General features: G+C 39.1%; 1 protein-coding gene across 1 annotated transcript; it reads left to right on the plus strand.

The window, feature by feature from the left end:
• Nucleotides 1–145: 145 nt before the first annotated feature.
• Nucleotides 146–21,452, plus strand: LOC125232248 (mitogen-activated protein kinase kinase kinase 15-like). The gene is made up of 20 exons (XM_048137899.1): nucleotides 146–253; nucleotides 478–679; nucleotides 1,608–1,722; nucleotides 2,069–2,238; nucleotides 2,710–2,890; nucleotides 8,290–8,490; nucleotides 9,366–9,516; nucleotides 9,805–10,019; nucleotides 10,207–10,302; nucleotides 10,382–10,521; nucleotides 12,725–12,868; nucleotides 14,639–14,734; nucleotides 16,076–16,169; nucleotides 17,017–17,199; nucleotides 17,560–17,824; nucleotides 18,450–18,600; nucleotides 19,307–19,423; nucleotides 19,516–19,773; nucleotides 20,047–20,184; nucleotides 21,360–21,452. The coding sequence occupies exons 2-20, from the start codon at nucleotides 480–482 to the stop codon at nucleotides 21,415–21,417; spliced, it is 2,973 nt and encodes a 990-aa protein (XP_047993856.1). The 5' UTR covers nucleotides 146–253; nucleotides 478–479; the 3' UTR covers nucleotides 21,418–21,452.
• Nucleotides 21,453–22,081: the final 629 nt, after the last annotated feature.

A 22,081-nucleotide genomic window follows, 5' to 3' on the forward strand; every position in this document is an offset into this window, starting at 1 on the left:
TATTTACAAGGCCGCCCATCTTTGAAGTTACCTCCTATTAAACAGACAGACAGAGTTGCAGCATAAGGGTTCCTTTTGTCCTTTTTGATACGGAACCCTGAAAGTAACTATTTAATATATCATTATTTTTGTTTCTTTAGGTACAGACAAGGATTTGAAGTTCAACCAAACGAATATGCAGGCATAAATCTGGCAACTTTGCTCGTCATTGCTGGCAATGACTTTAAGAATTCCCAAGAGCTTCAGCATATTGGTAAGTAAAAAATGCATTGTTATTTTTTGTTAGGTTGATCTATTCAAATAATTAAAATTTGTCAGTTAACCAAGAATCAATTTGTTAGCTTCGCTGGTCTTAAATGAAAATAGCAATAATTATATTGGTAAAAGCAACATGATCATCAATGCCTCATACAGTGACTCCTTTTGAAGTATCTAAGTATCTACCTACCTATTAAATGTTTCTGTTTTTTTATTCAGGTATGATGCTAAACCATCTAATAGGTAAGAAAGGCAGCCTGTCCTCGCTCAAAGACTACTGGGACGTAGCTACTTTCTTCGAGATCTCAGTACTGGCGCAAGATTACGTGAAGGCCATACAAGCGGCCGAGTGCATGTTCAAACTGAAGCCGCCCAACTGGTACCTGAAGAGCACGATAGGAAACATTGAGCTTATTGACAGGTATGTTTATCTTATACTTTTAAACGAGCAATTCTTGTATATTTATTTATTTATTTATTTATATATTTATTTACACTGACGATCTCGGAAACCGCTCTAACGATTTCGCTGAAATTTGTTATGTGGGGGTTTTTGGGGGTGAAAAATCGGTCTAACTTATCCTTAGGTCCCGGAAAACGCGAATTTTCGAGTTTTCATGCGTTTTTCTTCGCGCGCCATCTCGTGTGCAGTAGTTGTACTGTTAAGACAGAATTCTTTCGGTCGATGTAAGTACTATTTATTGCAAACACTAGATGGCGACACAGGTCAAGGCTAAAACGAATAGAAAAATACACTATTTGAGTTTTTGTGGCGAAATGCGCGCCATCTCGTGTGGAATAGTTGTGTTGTTAAGGCTGAGAATTCTTTCGCTCGATGTAGGTACTATTCATTTTTGAACTAGATGGCGACACATGTCAAGGATACGAAACAGAACCGAGCGAAGCTCGGTGGCCCAGATATTACACAGTAAACGGCGATAAAGAATGCACATCGGTCTTTGGAAAGAGACAATTAACGTCGCATAAGCAAGAAAGAGACAACGCTCCACGAAGACGAAAAACCGATGTGCAATCATAATCGCTGCACAATTCCTTTGTAGAAATTATAAGCCTAGATTATGTAAGATAAACACTTGTAGGAAACCCTCATACTGTTACCCCACGTGACCTTACTTAGAAAAATTACTTGTAATGATAATAAGGAACCAGGTGGTGGTTTAATAAGTAGGCACTTTGGAAATCTTTGATTTAGCCATCTTCTTTGCGATCGAAGCGTTGCCGACGGTCTCTGTTTTACCCGAGCTAAATGCTTTCGTATGCCCAAATGTTCTCTCCTACAAGTCGTAATTTTCAACTGATTCTCATTAAATGATTATTTTCAATTTCAGATTCAGGAAAAAGAGTGAAGAATCATCACCGGAGCAGCAAGTATTTTCATTTTGGATGGAGTATTTTGTTGAGGCTACTAATACCGGCAGCTGTGATAATATCATCAGGTTTCCTGTGAGTTCATCTGACATGACCAATCTACGTTCGTTGTGGCAATTATCCATACTAATATTATAAATGAGAAAGTGTGTGTCTGTTTGTTTGTCCGTCTTTCACGGCAAAACGGAGGGACGAATTGACGTGATTTTTTAAGTGGAGATAGTTGAAGGGATGGAGAGTGACATAGGCTACTTTTTGTCTCTTTCTAACGCGAGCAAAGCCGCGGGCAAAAGCTAGTATTGTATAATTTCTACACACCAGAATTTTTTATATGTCCTGAAGCTAGTCAGGTCGTGAATTCTCACCCAGGCCTGTAATTATTATCACTTTAAAATTTATTGTAAGCTACTTCATGTTTCAGGTTCTTATTCTGGAGACCACAAAAGAGTTCATGCCCTCGTACTTGAATGTGAACATGGGCGCAGAACAGAAGTCCGTGGAAATACTCAACCTCTGTCTGAGTTCTATACGTGGGCAGTGTAGGCAAGTCCATAGGTGGCTTTTCACCTCGGACATGATTAGAAGCTACAGGTGAGTTATGTCCTGGTAACTGGTAATTTGTAGTGAAAATATTCCGTTTGGAAATTCAATCAAGAAGGTTTTTTCGGCCCACCACCAGCCTAGCCACCTATTAGCATAGCTTAGTACCAACCTCGACTACAGGTCAGTTAGATTGTAGTAGTGTTAAATTACATGTCGGCGCACATTGTGTGGCCACATTGTTTTCGAAAGTTTTTGAAATATAAAATTCATATCCATATTATGCAAGGGACAATCTTTTAACGATCTTTTGGTTTGCCAACTTGAACTCTTAGATCAAAGCCTACTATTGGACTAATTAAGAGCCTAGAGCCCCAGATCTTCATTTTCTCAAGGATGAAACTTTGGGATAATGTAGAGTTCGTACCGACGTTTAATGTCTGCATATTACCTAGTTCGGCCCGTCGGCCATTTATTTTATTTTTATAGATACCTGTTACATTATCAGTTATCTCTTTTCAGCTTGTACAAACGCGACGAGCGCTGTCTCTTTCTATACGTAAGCGAGAACTCTGACGACTTCCAAATATTCTTGCCTTCCGAAGCCTGCAGACAACGGTTGCACGATCTGTTGGGAGATCTGACGGCCGATCATGAGAAGGTCACGGATTTGGACACGACGGTGATGCAAGATCAGTTGAAAGTAAGTGCCGGAATATCTGAAACTGTGTTTTTGTGCCATTACGGCAGATCCATATTAGAGCCGTTTTTAAATCCCTCCCTTATTCATAAACGTACTCTTAAAGTTTTCAAGCCGATTAAGTTCGTTTGTCCTTTTCTATCACATTAATACGTCAGAAAGGCACAGACGAACTTTAGAGATTGAGAACTTCGGCTTGATAAATTTAAAGTACGTTTATGAATAAGGGGGATACTGAATATGTATTGATCCGAGTCGCAGTTGTTTTTCAATGTCAAACATTTTAATATATCCATCCTTCGTTTCATAAGTTATGGAGCGAGGTATATATCTTACAATGCGGTTGGTACACGGTGCCAAACTTTGAAATATGTAGATTAAAGTTAAATAAATAGAACTACAGACCTTTCATATTGTAGCTGTTAGTTTCCCATGCTTAAAGAGTTCTTATGCGTAAAGTACAACAAATACGTTTTTATAGGCATTGACCGCTACAGGTTTCATCACATCGGCAGTAGTACAGTCAAGTGTAAAAATATGGGTGTACACATCTTACTCAAAAATATGTCCTATAGCATCTTAGTCCGGTGTAATAAGAGCGTAGTACCATATTTATGAGACGATTATTTCGATACGTATTTTTGCACTTGACTGTACTACACAAATGGTGGGGAACGAAGAGCTAGAGTCTGTCAAGCATTACGTGTGTCTTGGACATATTCTATCTTTTGACAAAACACACCAGGAGCAGGAGATCTCTAGGAGAACCCAGCTGGGTTGGGCGGCATTCAACAAGTTGGCGGACATCCTCAAACCTGTTAACATTCCACAATGCACTGGAGTTCCTCCTACGGAATAAAGGTTAATCCTGCGAAGACCCAAGTTATTATTATTGGAAGTCCTGGGTACATATCAAGGGTTAACTTCGAGCGTCTGCCTCCTATCCTGTTCGATGGGGTCCAGCTCCCGTTCTCGTCCCAAGTTAAAAATCTGGGAGTTATTATGGATCGCACTCTTTCTTGGAGTCCGCAGCTTAACGAGGTTGGTCGGAAGATATTTGCATCCGTAGGGTCACTTAGGCGTCTCCGTAACTTTTTGCCATTGGCCACCAAGATTGCGCTGGCTCAATCTCTTCTTCTTCCTATTCTTGACTATGCTGACATCTCTTATCTGGATCTCTCTGAAGAACAATTAAATAAGCTGGAACGTCTCCAAAATGTGTGTATCCGTTTCATTTTTGGGCTACGAAAATTTGATCATGTCTCCAGTTTTAGGTCACAGCTCAAGTGGTTACCGATTCGTTTCCGACGTAATATGCATATCCTTTCTCTTCTCTATAGCACATTATTTTTCCCCAATACTCCTGATTATCTCAAAAAAAGATTTAGTTTTCTTTCTTCAGTTAGGTGTTCTCAAAATCTTCTTCTTGCTCCCCCTCGGTCATCAACCAAATTCTACAACAAATCCTTTACTTTTCAGTCTGTAAGGATGTGGAATGCTTTGCCTATTGATATAAGACGCGCTCAATCTTTACCTAATTTCAAAAAACGTCTAAAAGAACATTATTTATCACTTTGTTAGTTTTGTTAAGTTCACTTATGTAAATTTACTTATTAATATTTATCTTTTGTTTACGCTACCCGGTCGTCGTATATTCTCTTGCTGATGGTCAATACTAGCTTTTACCCGCGGCTTCGCCCGCGTAATAAAAGTATTCATTAAGATTTAATAGTACCATAGGCTCTATAAAAAGGAAGTTCAGTTCTAGTAGTATGTCTATAGAAATAGAATAGAAATAGAATAGATATTATATCACATTTATTCAAAAAGTGTTTTATACACGATAAACATGTTTCCTATTGTATGTAATTAATTAGTATCTGAATTTTTTGTAAAACCAATTTTTGCTAAGACTGTTTACTAAGACTAAATCTCACACAAGTTAAGTAGGTATTGATTGTGCTTTTAAAAAAATATTTGTTAAAGAAAAATGGAAACTATAGGTCTAGATTAAGAAAATAAACTGTATAAATATTTTTGTATGACCGTTTGTTTCATATCTAAATAAATAAATAAATAATAAATTTTCATTTGGATCCGTAGGGACCGTAGGTTTCTCTGTAGGTATATTTATCTGCGATTATTTCGATTGCACATAATACTTTTGCTTGCAATGATTGTAGAAATATTACACATCGACCACAGCGTAGGTAATTCTATATACGCTGGGGAAACCTTTATAAACATCCCACATAGCCCGTATTTCGACACTATGATCGGTGGGTAAAAAGTACTTTTTTCTATTATCCCTTACAATTTTTTACATTTTGCTTATACTTATCGCAAACGTAATCTTCAAGCAAGCAAACAACGATCGATTAGAGCACATTGATTGTAAGAGACCGCCGACCGATTATCCGTATCCCTCTAACGATACCCATATTATCCGTATCCGTATCCGTATCCGTATCCGTATCGCTATCGCTAACGCTATCGCTATCGCTATCGCTATCGCTATCCCTATCGCTATCCCTATCGCTATCCCTATCGCTTTCCCTATCGCTATCCCTATCGCTATCCCTGTCCCTATCCCTATCCCTTATCAAGATGTTTAATGATATAACACTTTAAGTTCTCGCGCTTTGTACACATATTTAAAGTCACATACAGGTCGAACGCGATTAATTAACATTATTTTTACCTTTTTTCCCAACGTTTCGGCCAGGTTGCACTGGCCGTGGTCGCGGAAGACTGACGTCCCAGCAAAATGTCACCGGAGATGTAAACAACACAAAACTACCCGATATTAATTTATATAAATGTTCGGGGTAGACAAATAAATATAATCTACCCGCTTTTAGTTAATGTTTATTTCCCACCATGTTTATTTTAAAGGTAAAAATAATGTTAATTAATCGCGTTCGACCTGTATGTGACTTTAAATATATGTTTAATGATTTCTTATCAAGTGCTAAAATATAAAGTTTCATGGTTTTATCATTTAAAATTAAGAAATCCCATACAAACTTTCAACCTCTTTTTCAACCCCTTCATCCCTTTTTTTCGAAATAAAAAGTAGCCTATGTTCTGTCTCAGGGTCTAAAGATTGTCTGTTCCAAATTTCATCAAAATCGGTTGCGTGGTTTAAGCGGGAAAGCGTAACAGACAGACAGACAGACAGACAGACAGACAGAGTTACTTTCGCATGTATAATATTAGTATGGATTTATTTATTTTTGTATTTTACGTAGGTTTATGTAGTATATTATTGTTGCTTCAATTATATGTGTAGTCTATGTAGTTTATATTTTGTTATCTGTACTTTATACTTTTTTATGTTACAATCTTAATACTTATGTAGTTTATTTTTGCACTACCCAATAAATTATTTCTTAACACCGTTTCGCTATCCGAAGGTTGTCTGTAAGAGATCGCTCTCTAGCGATAAGACCGCCTGTTGTAATCTGCTATTTTGGTCTTGGCTTTGTAAATTGCATCTTTTTTGTAGTGCACAATAAAGTATTTTATTATTATTTGTATGTCTTTCCCATCACGGAACAATGGTATTCCGGACCTTTGGGAGGCGTGCGCGGGGCCGAAGCCAACACGTAGAGGCCCTTTCGACACTTTAATGAAATGTAAGGGGTACACCGAGCGGATGTTGCCCTTGCCCGTATCATGGGACACACACATTATTATTATTTGTATGTCTTTCCCATCACGGAACAATGGTGTTCCGGACCTTTGGGAGGCGTGCGCGGGGCCGAAGCCAAATATTTATTTATTTTTGTATTTTACGTAGGTTTATGTAGTATATTATTGTTGCTTCAATTATATGTGTAGTCTATGTAGTTTATATTTTGTTATCTGTACTTTATACTTTCTTATGTTACAATCTTAATACTTATGTAGTTTATTTTTGCACTACCCAATAAATTACCCAACACGAAGCCAACACGTAGAGGCCCTTTCGACACTTTAATGAAATGTAAGGGGTACACCGAGCGGATGCTGCCCTTGCCCGTATCATGGGACACACGCAGAGGCAGCACCCGCCAGGGTGTAAGGACTATTTGAGAGTTAATGGAATCTAAAATGAACTGGGCTATTTTGATGAAAGTGATGGACTAAATACTGGGCTATGGATAAAAAACCGGACGCCTGCCTAATAAAATGGTATCCAATTTTATTTCCGGCAGACGGTGACTCGTCCCCATAAGATGGGCCCCCACAAAAAGCGACATTCAAGATGGCTCAAGGGCAACACCGGTGTGGGAACTCAAGGGTGTTGAGAGGTGTACACCGCTTTCTGCCCAGTGGCTGTCAAGCCACTGTACCAACTCGCGTCTTATGCAAATTTTCACTTCCACCCCTGGGGCATGTAGCCCTAATGACTCCACTCTGGACGACCAGCCAAGGCAAGCCAGAGGTAGAGAGTACTGTCCCACCCACCCGCCTTACGGGTAACAGAACTCCCCAGGAGCACTCGGGTACGTGGGGTCGCTGTTCCCCAACAGCTCGCCACAAGCTGCCCTGCGTTGACTGATTGCACTGGTTAAACCAATGCAATTATTATTATTATTATTATTTGTCTGTCTTTTCCATCTCTCGGGACCATGGGGTCCCGGACCTTTGGGAGGCATGCGTGGGGCCGAAGCCAACAGCACAGAGGCCCTTTTAGACATTTTAATCTAAAGGCAAGGGATACAGTGGCGGATACCATCCCCAAGCGCACAATATGATACAACCGGAGATGGTCCCCGCCAGGTGCAAAGACTATTGCAGTGCAGCACTTTTGTGCTGCGATGGGAGCTAAGGTCATGGGTTATTGTTTTGAAAGTTGGATGAACTGGTTAAAGGGCTATGGGCTAAGGCTTATTATTATTATTATTAATGCCTGAAGACTCGCCTCTTTAACCAATGTGTCCTGCCCACCATGACCTACGGTGCCGAAACATGGACGCTCACTAAAAAGGCTGTGCATAAGATCCGAGTTGCACAGAGAGCCATGGAGCGCGCCATGCTCGGTATCAAGATTCAAGATCGGCTGAGGAATGCCGAGATCCGTCGTCGCACCAAGGTGCTAGACATGTTGCTAGGCAGAGTGATGGCAGATGGACTAAAATGTTAACAGAATGGTGGCCGCTCACAGATGTAAGAAGCGCTTGGCATCCGTTAGCTCGTTGGGTGGACGACATCCGGAAAATTGCGGGTCACAACTGGATGAGACTAGCTCAGGACCGGGACAAGTGGCGTACTAGAAGAGAGACCTATGCTCAGCAGTGGGCGATAAAGGGCTGATATGATGATGATGATGATGATGATGATGATGATGATGACTACACAAATATACTCTTTCTAATGTGCGGATCATTTATAACCAATGTTTCTCTTAATTCCAGTATGAATACGAGCTAGATGACTGCAACAAGCGCGTGATTCTCGGCAAAGGCACGTACGGCATAGTGTACGCAGCGCGCGACCTCAACACGCAAGTGCGCATCGCCATCAAGGAGATACCGGAGAAGAATCTCGGCGACGTGCAGCCGCTGCACGAGGAGATCCTGCTGCACTCGCAGCTGAGACACCGGAACATAGTGCAGGTAACACTGCAGCAAATTGTATGGTTGCAAAAAACGGTTTTTTTTCTGGCTCAAAAAAAACATGAAAAAAAAACCGTGGAAAAAACACAGTTTTTTTTCTATAGTATGTTTTTTTCTAAAGGTCGAAATCTCAAAATTTGCAGAACAGTTAATACTTTTATACGGTTTTTTAGACTTTATGTTAACTATTAAACAAATTTAATTTAATAAGTTTAATAACTTTAATTTCTGGTTTTATAAAACTAACATTTACACAACCCGTAGTTGGCAACACCACCGCCTCCACGCTCCACGCCGCATCGGGGAAACCCCAATAAACGTTTTTATATTGAATGTTTGTCGAATTAAAATGTACGTTACTGTTATTGAAACGTTACAAATCACGAAAAACCGTCATTGTCGTATTATTTGTTCATCTAAAAAAAAACATATTTAGAAAAAAAAAGCACGGTGCTTGGTTTTTTTTTCATAATTCTAAACAAAAAACATTTGTTTTTTTTTTCTATTTGCAACCCTATGACAACCGCATGCTGAGTATACGTCATCTGAACCTCTGACTTCACAGGTTCTACAGGCTGACGCTTGGCCGTGAACTGTCTGGTTTCAGTTTCCAATCTAGGTCACAAGCAGGCAAACCATTCAACCTTCAACGCGCGCGGTACAAATTACAGTCAGGTTGTAGTCTGTATCGACTCTAATGGTCAGAACTTCTGACTTAGAAGCACCAAAGAATTCCATGTTTCGAATGGTGTAAATTTTACTAACTTTTTCAAGTGATTGTGACGATCAAATTTTGATAAAAAGAATAGAAATATCACAAAAAGGTAAATTCAACTTTTAACAATGTTATATTAAATTTATGTTTTTTGTTTCAGTACCTGGGATCGATATCAGAAGACAACTATTTTAAGATATTCATGGAGCAAGTACCAGGAGGGTCACTATCTGCGTTGCTTCGATCAAAGTGGGGACCTCTAAAGGAAAACGAAGCCACAATCGCTTACTATACGAAACAAATTTTAGAAGGTAGATTATAAATTATTAAGCCTTCATGGCATCCCAATCAATTTAAACTTAGAGTAACCAACCACTTTCAGATCAGTACACACAGATCTGCCTGCAGCCTATTATACATACTGATAAGTTATCATCTTTGCAAAGTATTTTGACTTTTTCATTCGTAAGTTTTCAGCATCAAGTACAATATTGCTGGTGATGCAACCTATGTAGACAATAATTAGCTATCACATGTGGCGGATACGGATTAAGAACATTTATAATTATGTATTACTCAAATTAAGTACATTTTTCTAGGTCTAAAATACCTTCACGATCAAAAAATAGTCCATCGCGACATAAAAGGCGACAATGTCCTCGTAAACACGTACAGCGGGGTCGTCAAAATATCGGACTTCGGGACTTCAAAGCGGCTGGCGGGACTGTGTCCGTCCACTGAGACTTTCGCGGGCACCCTACAGTATATGGCACCTGAGGTTATTGATAAGGGTCAGAGAGGATATGGAGCGCCGGTAAGAAATATATATCCAGGGTGAAAATGGTCTTGAGAAACTTTTTCTATTTAAATCACTAATTGGTATTTACATAGTTCAGAAAAAGCCAAAAGTTTCCCTTTTTCTCTAAGATCAAAAAAGCATAGAGGCCAGGGCACTTCAAAAACACAGTTTTCATCATGTTTAATAATATTTTTGGTTTTAGGCGGACATCTGGTCACTTGGATGTACGGTTGTAGAGATGGCTACAGGAAACCCGCCTTTCATTGAACTGGGATCGCCTCAAGCAGCGGTTTTTAAGGTAAAATATTTGTCCAATATTAATATTTTAAAATCTTCTGAAGCGAAGACTTACCTATTTACTTTTTTTTTTGTGGCAGGTGGGATATTACAAAGTGCACCCAGAAATCCCCAACGAGCTATCTCCTAGAGCCAAGAGCTTTATAAAGCGGTGTTTCATACCGGACCCGGAAAATCGCGCCACGGCAGCTGAGCTGTTAGAAGATTCTTTCTTATGCGAGTAAGTACCTTATATATGCATATTCCATTTTTTTATACGATAGGAGGCAAACGAGCAGACAGCATTCCAGGACCCATGACAGCGAACGTATACTAAGTATCAATAGCTTATTAAATAGCGCCCAAAATTGAGCTTGATGACAGAGACTGGTCGGAGACTTCAGGGGATAGGGATCCTCCGCGTATATTTAAAAGTTCACGTATCACACAAAAACATCAAAACATATTACACTCAGCATGTTGTCGACTCGCGAAATCGAATGAAACGGTTCTCATTGCGGGACCAGGTATCTATAATTAACTACCCGACACCATAAAAAATATTAAAAGTGAAGCCACATTCTATAATAAATTACGGAAATGGCTGACTATTAATGCTTTTTATGACATCTCCGAATATTATAATAATAATGCATTTTATAATGTTCAATACAATTACATACTATTTGTATGTCTTTCCCATCACGGAACAATGGTGTTCCGGACCTTTGGGAGGCGTGCGCGGGGCCGAAGCCAACGCGTAGAGGCCCTTTCGACACTTTAATGAAATGTAAGGGGTACACCGAGCGGATGTTGCCCTTGCCCGTATCATGGGACACACGCAGAGGCAACACCCGCCAGGGTGTAAGGACTATTTGAGAGTTAATGGAATCTAAAATGAACTGGTCTATTTTGATGAAAGTGATGGACTAAATACTGGGCTATGGATAAAAAACCGGACGCCTGCCTAATAAAACGGTATCCAATTTTATTTCCGGCAGACGGTGACTCGTCCCCACAAGATGGGCCCCCACAAAAAGCGACATCCAAGATGGCTCAAGGGCAACACCGGTGTGAGAACTCAAGGGTGTCGAGAGGTGTACACCGCTTTCTGCCCAGTGGCCGTTAAGCCACTGTACCAACTCGCGTCTTATGCAAATTTTCACTTCCACCCCTGGGGCATGTAGCCCTAACGACCCCACTCTGGACGGCCAGCCAAGGCAAGCCAGAGGTAGAGAGTCCTGTCCCACCCACCCGCCTTACGGGTAACAGAACTCCCCAGGAGCACTCGGGTACGTGGGGTCGCTGTTCCCCAACAGCTCGCCACAAGCTGCCCTGCGTTGACTGATTGCACTGGTAAAACCAATGGGCGATGGGGTCGTCACATCCCTACGCCAAATTACATACTATTATTATTATTTTGAAATTATTGTTCGACATCTATTTTTTATTTTTTTAATTAATTATTGAATTTGTTTGAGAGTATTTTCTATTTTTAAAATGTAATATTGTATTGTGGGTGTGTAATGATTGGTATAACTTTTTTTGGTATAATAACATTTGATATATCAACATTTCGTATATATTTAAAGGATATAATTACTCATTTGACATAATTAACATTTGGTATAACCACAAAATATCTACTTTTATTTTGTATAATCATTATTTCGTATAACACTTATTTATAATAACCGTTATATGGTATACGACTAGTATAATATAACTAGCAAACAGTATAAAACATTTCATGAATTAATTTTATTCTTTTTTGAAGGGATCACAGTTCTAACCTAACCTACTTTTCTGATAGCAGTACATATGTTTAAGGGTCACAGTTCTAACCTAACCTAACCTAATTTTCTGGTAGCAGCGCGTTGTGTGTAGGGGTCACAGTTCTAACGTAATCTACTTACCAGAGTAAATGATAGATCTAATTTATTGTACAATTGTTTTTTATTTTAACTGTGCTTTAGAAAGAATTTGTGTTATACATTTTATTTATTATCGGAAATAAGCATTATAGGTACTCAAATTATGTTATAATAAATGTTATTCGAAAAAGTGATCATTATATTAAATAAGAATTATACAATTTGTTAGTATATTATTTGTTGTTATATGATTCAATAATTATATCAAATGATCGTTATAACGACTAAAAATATATCAAAAAAAGTTATATCGATCGATACGCACCCATTGTATTGTACCCTAATTATGATAATTTAACTTTAACTTTGACATGTAAAATTTTTAATTTTATGAATAAATGAATATGAATATCCGTATAATTTGCGAGAAGCGTTTGACTAGTATTGGCACGGAAATTCTCTACTTTTGTTTCATTTTGATGCTGATTGTAACTACAGGATAGTGTCTGCAATAGGTTACATTTTGTCTATTTCGTATACAGGCTAACTAAACGTATTATTTGCTTACAGGAAGAAGAAAACATCTAGTCGCCTAGGCAGCAACGTAGACTACAGCAGAAGTGTCTCCGTCCCTGCCGATAAAATCCGGCCACCGCAGAAAAAGATCTCCGAACCCTGTCTGCCCGGCAACCTGCCCAGTTCTCCAGAGATCGAGTAAGCTCACACTCATGTAAACCTAGTACATTAGTTTGACCAAATTCGTAGACGCGTGGTTTTATAAAATTAATATCTTCAATGATAAAGCAGGGATTTTGGCATGACTTAGTAACTACCATTTCCAAATTTATTTTATTTTCGTATGTTGCGTTCTGCATGTGTGACGTTTCCCTCACAATCATGCTGTTTGGTGAAAGGGCTTATCGTGGGCCGCCAATGTTCAGTTTTATTGTATTGGCATCTTCATGTATCCTTTCCACCAATGTTGATCACCCGTTGTTCAAATACAGTACGGTTACCGCACGCACTCACGAACTTGCCACTGACGGGATACTGACACATTTATTATCGTCTGCGTAACTTACTTTTCGTACATTTCGCTCGTACTGTGATAGGTACTACGATGCAAATAAAGTAACTTACGCACACGCTATCGAATATGTTAGTAAGGTCAGCGATGCTAAGTTTGGGACGTAGAGAACAAGTGCGAATGCTGTGATGGGAAATTGAGAAGTTTAGTGTTGCTAATTTTTGATGATGATTAAGTCTTGATGCCCTAAGAAGCATGTCAATAAGTATAGACTTTAGTGAGAACACGTAACATCAAAATGGACGTAGTCCTATTGTTCCGCGGAGCAAACAAGAGTACGTGATTTCTACTAACATCGATGCATGACATATTTGGCCGCTAATGAATTTATAGTTAAATCTTAAGTTAAAACAGTGAATCGAGGTCGAGCCCAAATCAGGACAGAGATATCTTTGTTTGATTGCCGAGAAGGGCATAGCTGTTAAGGAATCTTTATTTTCAATATGCCTGTTCCAATAGAATAAGAAAACCCCATTAGTCGTAAACTGCAAGGCACAAATAAACAAAGATTCAAGAAATCGTGTTTTTGTGTATCATTCGCATTGTTAAAACTTATAACATTATTTTTTGAAAATCTATTCAAATATAAATACATACTACATAGTAAAATACCATGACGTCCATAGTCTCAGATACTTGTTTCTGCGTAGATAGGCGAGACACACAGCGATACAAAATTTTGAGATCGAGGCAAGAGGGATAACATCTAATGTCAGTTCTGTTCTACTCTATTCACTGTATGACACATAAGTGCAGAATGGCTTCAAATTTATTTGCGTTTTGATTGGAACTAAATATTAACCCCCTTATTCATAAACGTATTTTAGTTTAGTTTAGTTTATTTATTCAAGAACAATTTGACATCGTGTTTGAATGTGTATGTACAATAAATATTAACCTAGTAAGTCTATATACAATAAAATAATACAAACAAAAACATATTAATCATATTATACAATAAATACCCCCAATAAAAATGTCTGCTATTAAACAAAACAATGATTATAATAATAATAATAAAAAAAAAACTATTCTAAAGTTATCAAGCCGATAAAGTTCGTTTGTCCCTTTCCGACGTATTAGTGTGATAGAAAAGGACAAACGAACTTTATCGGCTTGATAACTTTAGAGTACGTTTATGAATAAGGGGGTAAGACTATTTATAGCATAATTTTAACTGGGTTTTATTAACACCTGTTTCTAATGATAATCAAAAAGTGGATGAATCACTTATGATTTAATAATTACATGTATTTGACGTTAATTTGTAATTAAACTGCAAAAAAACCACAACGGAAAAAACTTCTGAATTTAACCATGATCACTTAAAGTAGACCACTCGTCTTTAACATTTGTCGATTGCTTTGCACCTAAGCCTGTGTTTGTTTCGCGTTAAGGGTGAAAACGATCCGGTCTAACCCGACCATCACTAGGACGGCTTCGTCGATGCTCTCACCGATACTGATATACCCCCCGGACTTGTCCAATAGCAGGTAACATACATTACTTTACTTGAAACATTGGTTTGAACGCATGGTTATAACACAAACAAATATATTTCTCACAAAATATTTATTTGTGCTTGAGTGGTCAAATAACATAAAAACACGTATGTAATATACATGGGTTATGATGAGGTGCACGTCACCACGAAAGTATGCGAAAGACATAGACGAATAAGTAAGGAAAGAGTTGTAACTCCATACATCAGTAAATTCGAGTTATTGGTAGTGACATCTAGCGTCAAACAACAAATAGAGTAAATTATCAGTACTGCTACTTGTCAATAGATGTCGCGACGAACGAAAAGTCTAATGCTGAACAATATTTAGCTAGTATTACAATAGTATTAATCAGTAGTGTTTTAATATTATTTTTTTGGCTGACGCGACACTTGACACCTCTAGTGTCGTGACACCTAGTGTCGAGTAGTGGTACTGATAATTTACGCTATTTGACGCGAGTTTGACGCAAGATGTCACTACAAATAACTCGAATTTCCTTACTTATTCCTCTATGGTGAAAGAAGACATTTCTCAACATCCCATCCTAAAGCCGACCAAGAATAATTTAATAAATGTAAAGTTAACGCTTTACACCAAAACCACACACTCGGACCACTGTTCAAAGTTATCAGTTTTGTTTTGATAAAAAATCATAGAACATTCGCTTTATCTGTATGCAAGCACAATGTTCTATGAATTTGATTATCAATAATATTTTATTCACTCACCTATACTTGCATGTCGTTCCACTAAATAGTAACACATCCCCAAGCTCACTGTTTATATTCCTTTCACTGCACATTTTATATTACGTCACATAGTTTATACTCTTAACAAATTTCTTATTCTAATATAAATAAAATATGTTCCCTAAACTGCTAAAGCTTTCTTAGAATAACGCTTTTTTACATATTTTATCTTCTGACTAATACTTAAGTGATTTTTTTTAAATTGTTTACATCATCTATTGCTAGTTTCTGCTTTGAAACAAAATACAACGACGAAAATGTTTCTTAAGTGAACCGTCACACTTATTTAGACGGCGCGCGATCTCGCATGCGATATTAGATCGAGATTACATACAATTAAGCCGACCGATTAACGCCGAATTGTAATGATCTCGCACCGTCTAAATCAGCCCTTATACTGCTTAGGGCCACTTGAACCACCCGCTTAACTCAAGGATAGTGGCCTGTCAACTGTCAAATTCCATATAAAATAGTGGGTTAACCCTCCATTTTCGGTGGCACAAGTGACCCTTAGAAGCAATTTCTAAATTGACCTGTACATGCGATAGGACCTAATTTTAGTTTGCCGTTTGTATTTCAGTACTATGCCCAATACGCCGTCAACGGATGAGATGGACACGAGCGATAGTCTGCTCAACCGGCGGAGCTCCTCAGGGGGATTGCTTTCACCCGAGGTAAATATTCTCCCTTTTCACCAGATTCTAAGCGAATGTTTGTATAATTGTTCTGAATTGAAGCTCATACAAGTGACTTATATTGACCGGGATATAGACCGTGATTACCTTTTTGATTTTTGTCGAGCTCCCGATATTTCGACGCAGTTGCATGCATCATGATCACGGAAAACTGACGAAGGCGGGTGGATGTTAAAGTTGCATAGATAGATAGATATCGGGAGCTCGACAAAAATCAAAAAGGTAATCACGGTCTATATCCCGGTCAATATAAGTCTAATGAAAATAACCGTGAATCATTCAAAACTCTCATACAAGTGTCCTGAGTCGACGCTGCATAGGGTGGACGGCACCGAACCGAACGCTCCGAGCGTCCACTCAGGCCTTGCACTTAGAATATCGTCACTACTTTTAAAAAATCTCGTATCTCACGTTGTTCCTCAAAGTTAAAACGCAGTAAGTCTATATGTTTTCCATACATACTTATTACAATTTTCTTTTCATTGACAAACGAAGATACAAGTTTTTTTTAAAGTAGTGACGATATCATAAGGCACAGAGAAATGTATTTGAGCCTTCATATTTGGCCAATTTAATCAATGATCAGTTCATACATTTGCCATTAAAGACGAGTAGCAAATGTGTAACAAATGTAGAAACCTCACAAAGACATCATTTAATAAAAATGCCATACACATTTATCCCGTATGGCACACTTACCCTTATTGACCTCCAAGTGTATGGACGCTAATGGAATAATGGTATTAGCTACTTACACATAAAAAATGTCCTTTGAGTTTCTTCAAACTCTTCATAAATCGAAACTGTTTACACATATTTTGAACAGGTGGACATGGCAACCGTACAGCGCTCATCTATAGACGTTGAACACGACGGTTTCTATCTACTGAAGAAGGACTCGCAGCGCCGTCTCACTCTGTCCCGGGTGCTAGAGCAGGACAGCGAACAAATCTGCTCCAAGTGGATGCACAGTATTCATCAAGATTTTGGCAACACAGTGCTTACAATGGTAAGATTTCTGTCGGGATAGGTATTTTGACATGATAGGTACTTACTACTTACCCATAAGACACCTTCTAGCAAATAAAGATAATTGATTTGATTCGAACACAATATGATGTTGCTTATTATTCTAAGTACAAAGCAGCTCAGATAAGTCTTACTTTTGCCCGCAACTTTGTCTCCGCGAAATTAGTATTTGTGTAGCTTTCCAATCTTCTTTTAATTGATTCCCTGTACAAACTTCCTTATTTGAATACTAAGTTAGAACAAAATGCTACACCAGTTATTAGGCGAAGTGAGACAATATTTACCCTTTTCTTTCTAGAAAAAAGTCTTATTTATGTATGTAAATATGTTTTATTGGCAGAATCATCTGGAAACCCTTCGATGCGCGCTAAAAGACTACATAATGGACCAGAACAGAAGCGTCATCGAGCAAGCCATAATGAGTATAAAAGAAGACCTGGATTACGACTCGAACGCCATTAATGAACTGAACGCAGCGACCTACATGTTCCAAGAGGCGGTGAATGTAGTGCTGAGGATGCATAGCATCAAGCCGCATTGGATGTTCGCGCTTGATAACTTAGTGAGGAACGCTGTGCAGGCTGCTATTACTGTGCTGACACCTGGTAAGTGCTGACAATTTATAAAAGAAAACATATCATGCTGTAGCGGCTTACAATATCAAGGAACTGTTTGGAGTATGCAGTTTACACACTAGTCAACTTCAACTTCCTGTAGTTTAGAGCAGCAGCACAGATTTTAACTGCTGACCCTTATCCGCTCCGTCTCTCTTCGGGTTACTATCTTATAATATAAGTTTCTTTTATAAGGGGTCCGTAGAAGTCCGCAGATCAAAGTAATCATTGAAATATTCTTCGTTTATTTGGCATAATTATGTGCTATTTTTAATAAAAATGGGTCTTGTTGTCGGTCGTCAAAATAGCCTTATTTCCATAACAGCTTCAACTTGGAATCGATTTTATCGACATCCAACAATGTGTTACCTTAGCGTCACATCATCATCCTCCTTGCGTTATCCCGGCATTTGCCACGGCTCATGGGAGCCTGGGGTCCGCTTTGGCAACTAATCCCAAAATTTGGCGTAGGTACTAGTTTTTACGAAAGCGACTGCCACCTGACCTTCCAACCCGAAGAGTAAACTAGACCCCTAATACCTACCTACTTTAGCGTCACATATGTACAATACTAAGAAATATTTTTGAAGACTTGACCAGACTATTTACTGTGCAGAGTTGGGAGCGAACCTAGCCGGGCAGGAACACCGTCGCGGCGGCGGCCGCTCGCCCAGCGGCGCAGCCGACGTCGCCACGCCCTCCGCCATGTCCACCGCCACCTCCACCCGCGACCACAACATGCTGCAACTGCGCCAGGAGAACCAGAAGTAACTATACCACACTCCTTATATCCTGGTACACTACCTCGAGCCTAGCTGGGCAGGAGCACCGGGGCGACGCCTCCACACCTTCCGCCATGTCCACCGCCACCTCCACCCGCGACCACAACATGCTGCAGCTGCGCCAGGAGAACCAGAAGTAACTATACCACACTCCTTATATCCTGGTACACCACCTCGAGCATAGCCGGGCAGGAGCACCGGCGCGACGCCGCCACGCCCTCCGCCATGTCCACCGCCACCTCCACCCGCGACCACATGCTGCAACTGCGCCAGGAGAACCAAAAGTAACTATACCACACTCCTTATATCCTGGTACACCACCTCGAACCTCGTAATGCAAACACACTTATGATTCTTATGAAACATGTGTGAGAGATGAAATGTCACTGGTATCACAGACATATGTAATACTCGATCCTCTTTGCTGGTATATTGTGGTAGATCCATCTGCTTTATATGAGTATATTTATTCCTGATTGCATTGCATTGTATGAGGTAATGATGGAATATGTGAATAGTCAAACTTATTCCATGGATTCTGTAGAACAATTTATTTATTCGTTGACCAAAAGTAACTTATGTGTTGACAATTATGTGTTTGTTAGGATCGCAAGGTGTTAGAAACTCTGATTTATGTAGTTTGTTGACTGAAAATATAAGTGTGCGTTTAATCGCTCTTTCTATTACTCAGGTTACACCAAGAACTGTTGGAGAGTTACCAACAGTACCAATCTTTACTCAGAGAAATGCTGGAAGAGCAAAAATTACAAACACAAATACTTCGAGACTTCGTCAATAGCAGAAACAGGTAAACATCGTAGGTTTAATGTCAATTCAGTAATAAATTCATAATGTATATTTTTGTATGTACAACAATATGTATATGTAATTTGATTCCAGAAACAGCAATCGTGAAGAAAATATAGATTTAACAGAGGAAACCAAATGTCCTACACCGTTACCGTCGAACAGCCCTGACTTATCTCAGCCAATGTCCGTCGTGTCCGAAATTGACGTCACGCCGTCGCCGCTCCGTGATTGGCTGACGGACCGAGGGGTGCCCGCGAGTGCTGCGCAGGTTCTGATTGATCAGGAGTTTACGTTGGAAGACGTGTTGCAACATGTTCAGAGAGACGATTTGGCGAGGTTGAATCTCAAGTGAGTTGGGTATTGATTAATAGCGACGTTTTCGACTTCGTATAAAATATTCCACATTAGCGCTTGCCATACCATAAGGATAATGTGTGTGTAAATCACTCGCAAAAAGATACACGCAAATTATGGCCAGCAACTATGTGATACCTTTTGCACCAGAAGGTCACAATTTTTTAATAACTTAACAAACGGCAATGGGTTGTCGACAATGTTAATGAATGTATAAGCATTATCATTTTATTTCAAGGTTATTCAGTGCATTTTCAAATTCCACAGAGGTGGCGTAGAGCTTCGCCTATGGCGAGCGATTGTAGATCACCGGCTACAAACAAATGGGTCGGAGCGATTACGGCGGACCAGCAGCACAGAAACTGACATAGACAACAATTCCATCGTCGTAGTTGAATGTCAGAGGTATGTTGTTTACTTTTCAACTACTAATGCTTGTTGTGTGTAGTTTAGATGTATTAACTGTAGTTTAAATGTATTAACTTTTGCGACGAAAACTCCTGAGCCCCTCTCTTGAATTTTTGACGTTTTAGAATACGTTACTCGATATAGCAAACGTCGCGTAACTTTTTGATTACAGTCAGTAACCGTTTGGGAATTCCGTTCAGTGCTTACTTTCTCCGTGTAATAAATGTCATCTTCCGTGACATTTATGCTATCGAGTACCATGTACCATGAACTTAAATGCTCTGAAGTTGCAACATATTTTTTTATTACGTGGGCAAAGTATATTTCGTAGATAACAACTGCCTAAGAGTTCTTTCCTACTCGTACTTACGTTCAGTTTTTTTTTGCATCAGCCGGCCAGTTTTCTGTAGTAGGTATGCGTTCAGTGTCTCACAAACAGACTGCAATAGGCTACTAGACTCATATCGAATTGGGCACAATAAATGATTGTCTTCTGTAGTATTTGACATAAAACAACAATATTTATAGATTTTGGGTATTAAAAGTGTATAATGACTGACGTATTTTCGATTAACAATGTGTGTAATCTTTTATTTATTTTGGCCACCGAAAACGCTGTCAGCGATGTAGTGACGTCATCGAATTCAAACCTTACTGCATGTCAAAACAGTCACTGACATATTGAACTTTATGCCTTCACACTTAAAGTAAGAAATAGTACATTACGATACAAGTGCGTAAAAAAGGAAGTTCGAAACGAGTGGCGATAAATTAAAACACGACCGAAGGGAGTGTTTTAAATCGACACGAGTTACGAATTTCCTTTTCGCACGTGTATCGTACGACGTTTTTCAGTACAGATGCCCCTCCGAAGTTTCGACCTGATATATAATGAACCACTTCTCGCACTAGTGCGTAAAAAAAACACCATCTGTACTGAAAAAGTATATTTTAAAAATATATTTTGCTGTTTTTAAGTTATACTAAAATATGGTTATATTTTATTTCGGTTAATTGGACAGTACTTAATCATATAAGACCGGCTTTAAAAAAGGGTCAAGTAGCCTACACAAATTGTACTCCAAGAAATTAGATGTCTGGCCAGTGAGAAAGAGCTCTTTTAGTTTAGTTTTCGTATTATTATTTATAAAACCGGTGCTTGATTAACGCAGATATACTAACAATACTAACCGTAAACGGCGGTTGGGTCCGCACGACGTAACCGGCTGAGGCGGCCGCAATCCACCGGCTTGCTACCGTCCTAAGTATGTGGAATACATCTTATTACGCATGCTAACATATCTAAGTTATTATAATCCAATTAGTTACATAAATACTTAACAAAACTGGCGTTTAACGATGGTGCTTTGAGGTTACGGGGTAAATATTGTTATATCATGATATTTATTAACCCTCCGCTATTGCTATACATAATATACAGTAACAGTTTGAATTTTTGAATACATTTGTCACCTTTCTTGACTTAATGACGGCTAGTATAGACTTGAAACCACATCTCAAAACAAGTATTTAGACTAAAACAATGGGGTTGGCCAGTAGAAATATTATCCAGATGACGCCCTTTAATAACCCTGCCCTGATTGTCCCGGGTTCCAGCCATTAACATAAATTCTAGTTATAATGGCGCCAACTATGTAAACCGTTGATACTTGCAAATCCCATCAAAAAACACACTCTTACTTCTTAATGTGACATCAAGCTTACTTATTAACTCGTTCATCCAGATGTAAATCCACGCGGCGTACCATGTCCAACATGTCGAGCAACACAAACTGCTCGAACAACCCGACGGTGGTGATCCGTCAGCAGGCGAACGGGGACGAGACCGTCGCCGAGTACTACGCGGACAACGGCATCGTCAACCTTTGACAAT

This window comes from Leguminivora glycinivorella, chromosome 1 (assembly GCF_023078275.1).
Source record: "Leguminivora glycinivorella isolate SPB_JAAS2020 chromosome 1, LegGlyc_1.1, whole genome shotgun sequence".
Lineage (NCBI taxonomy): Eukaryota > Metazoa > Arthropoda > Insecta > Lepidoptera > Tortricidae > Leguminivora > Leguminivora glycinivorella.

Bases quoted from the DNA above. Each gene is read 5' to 3' on its own strand.
- LOC125232248 (XM_048137899.1), top strand. From the start codon at position 480: ATGATGCTAAACCATCTAATAGGTAAGAAAGGCAGCCTGTCCTCGCTC. The intron at 680-1,607 runs GTATGTTTATCT...TTTCAATTTCAG, and splicing joins AACATTGAGCTTATTGACAG to ATTCAGGAAAAAGAGTGAAG. The intron at 10,522-12,724 runs GTAAGTACCTTA...ATTTGCTTACAG, and splicing joins GAAGATTCTTTCTTATGCGA to GAAGAAGAAAACATCTAGTC.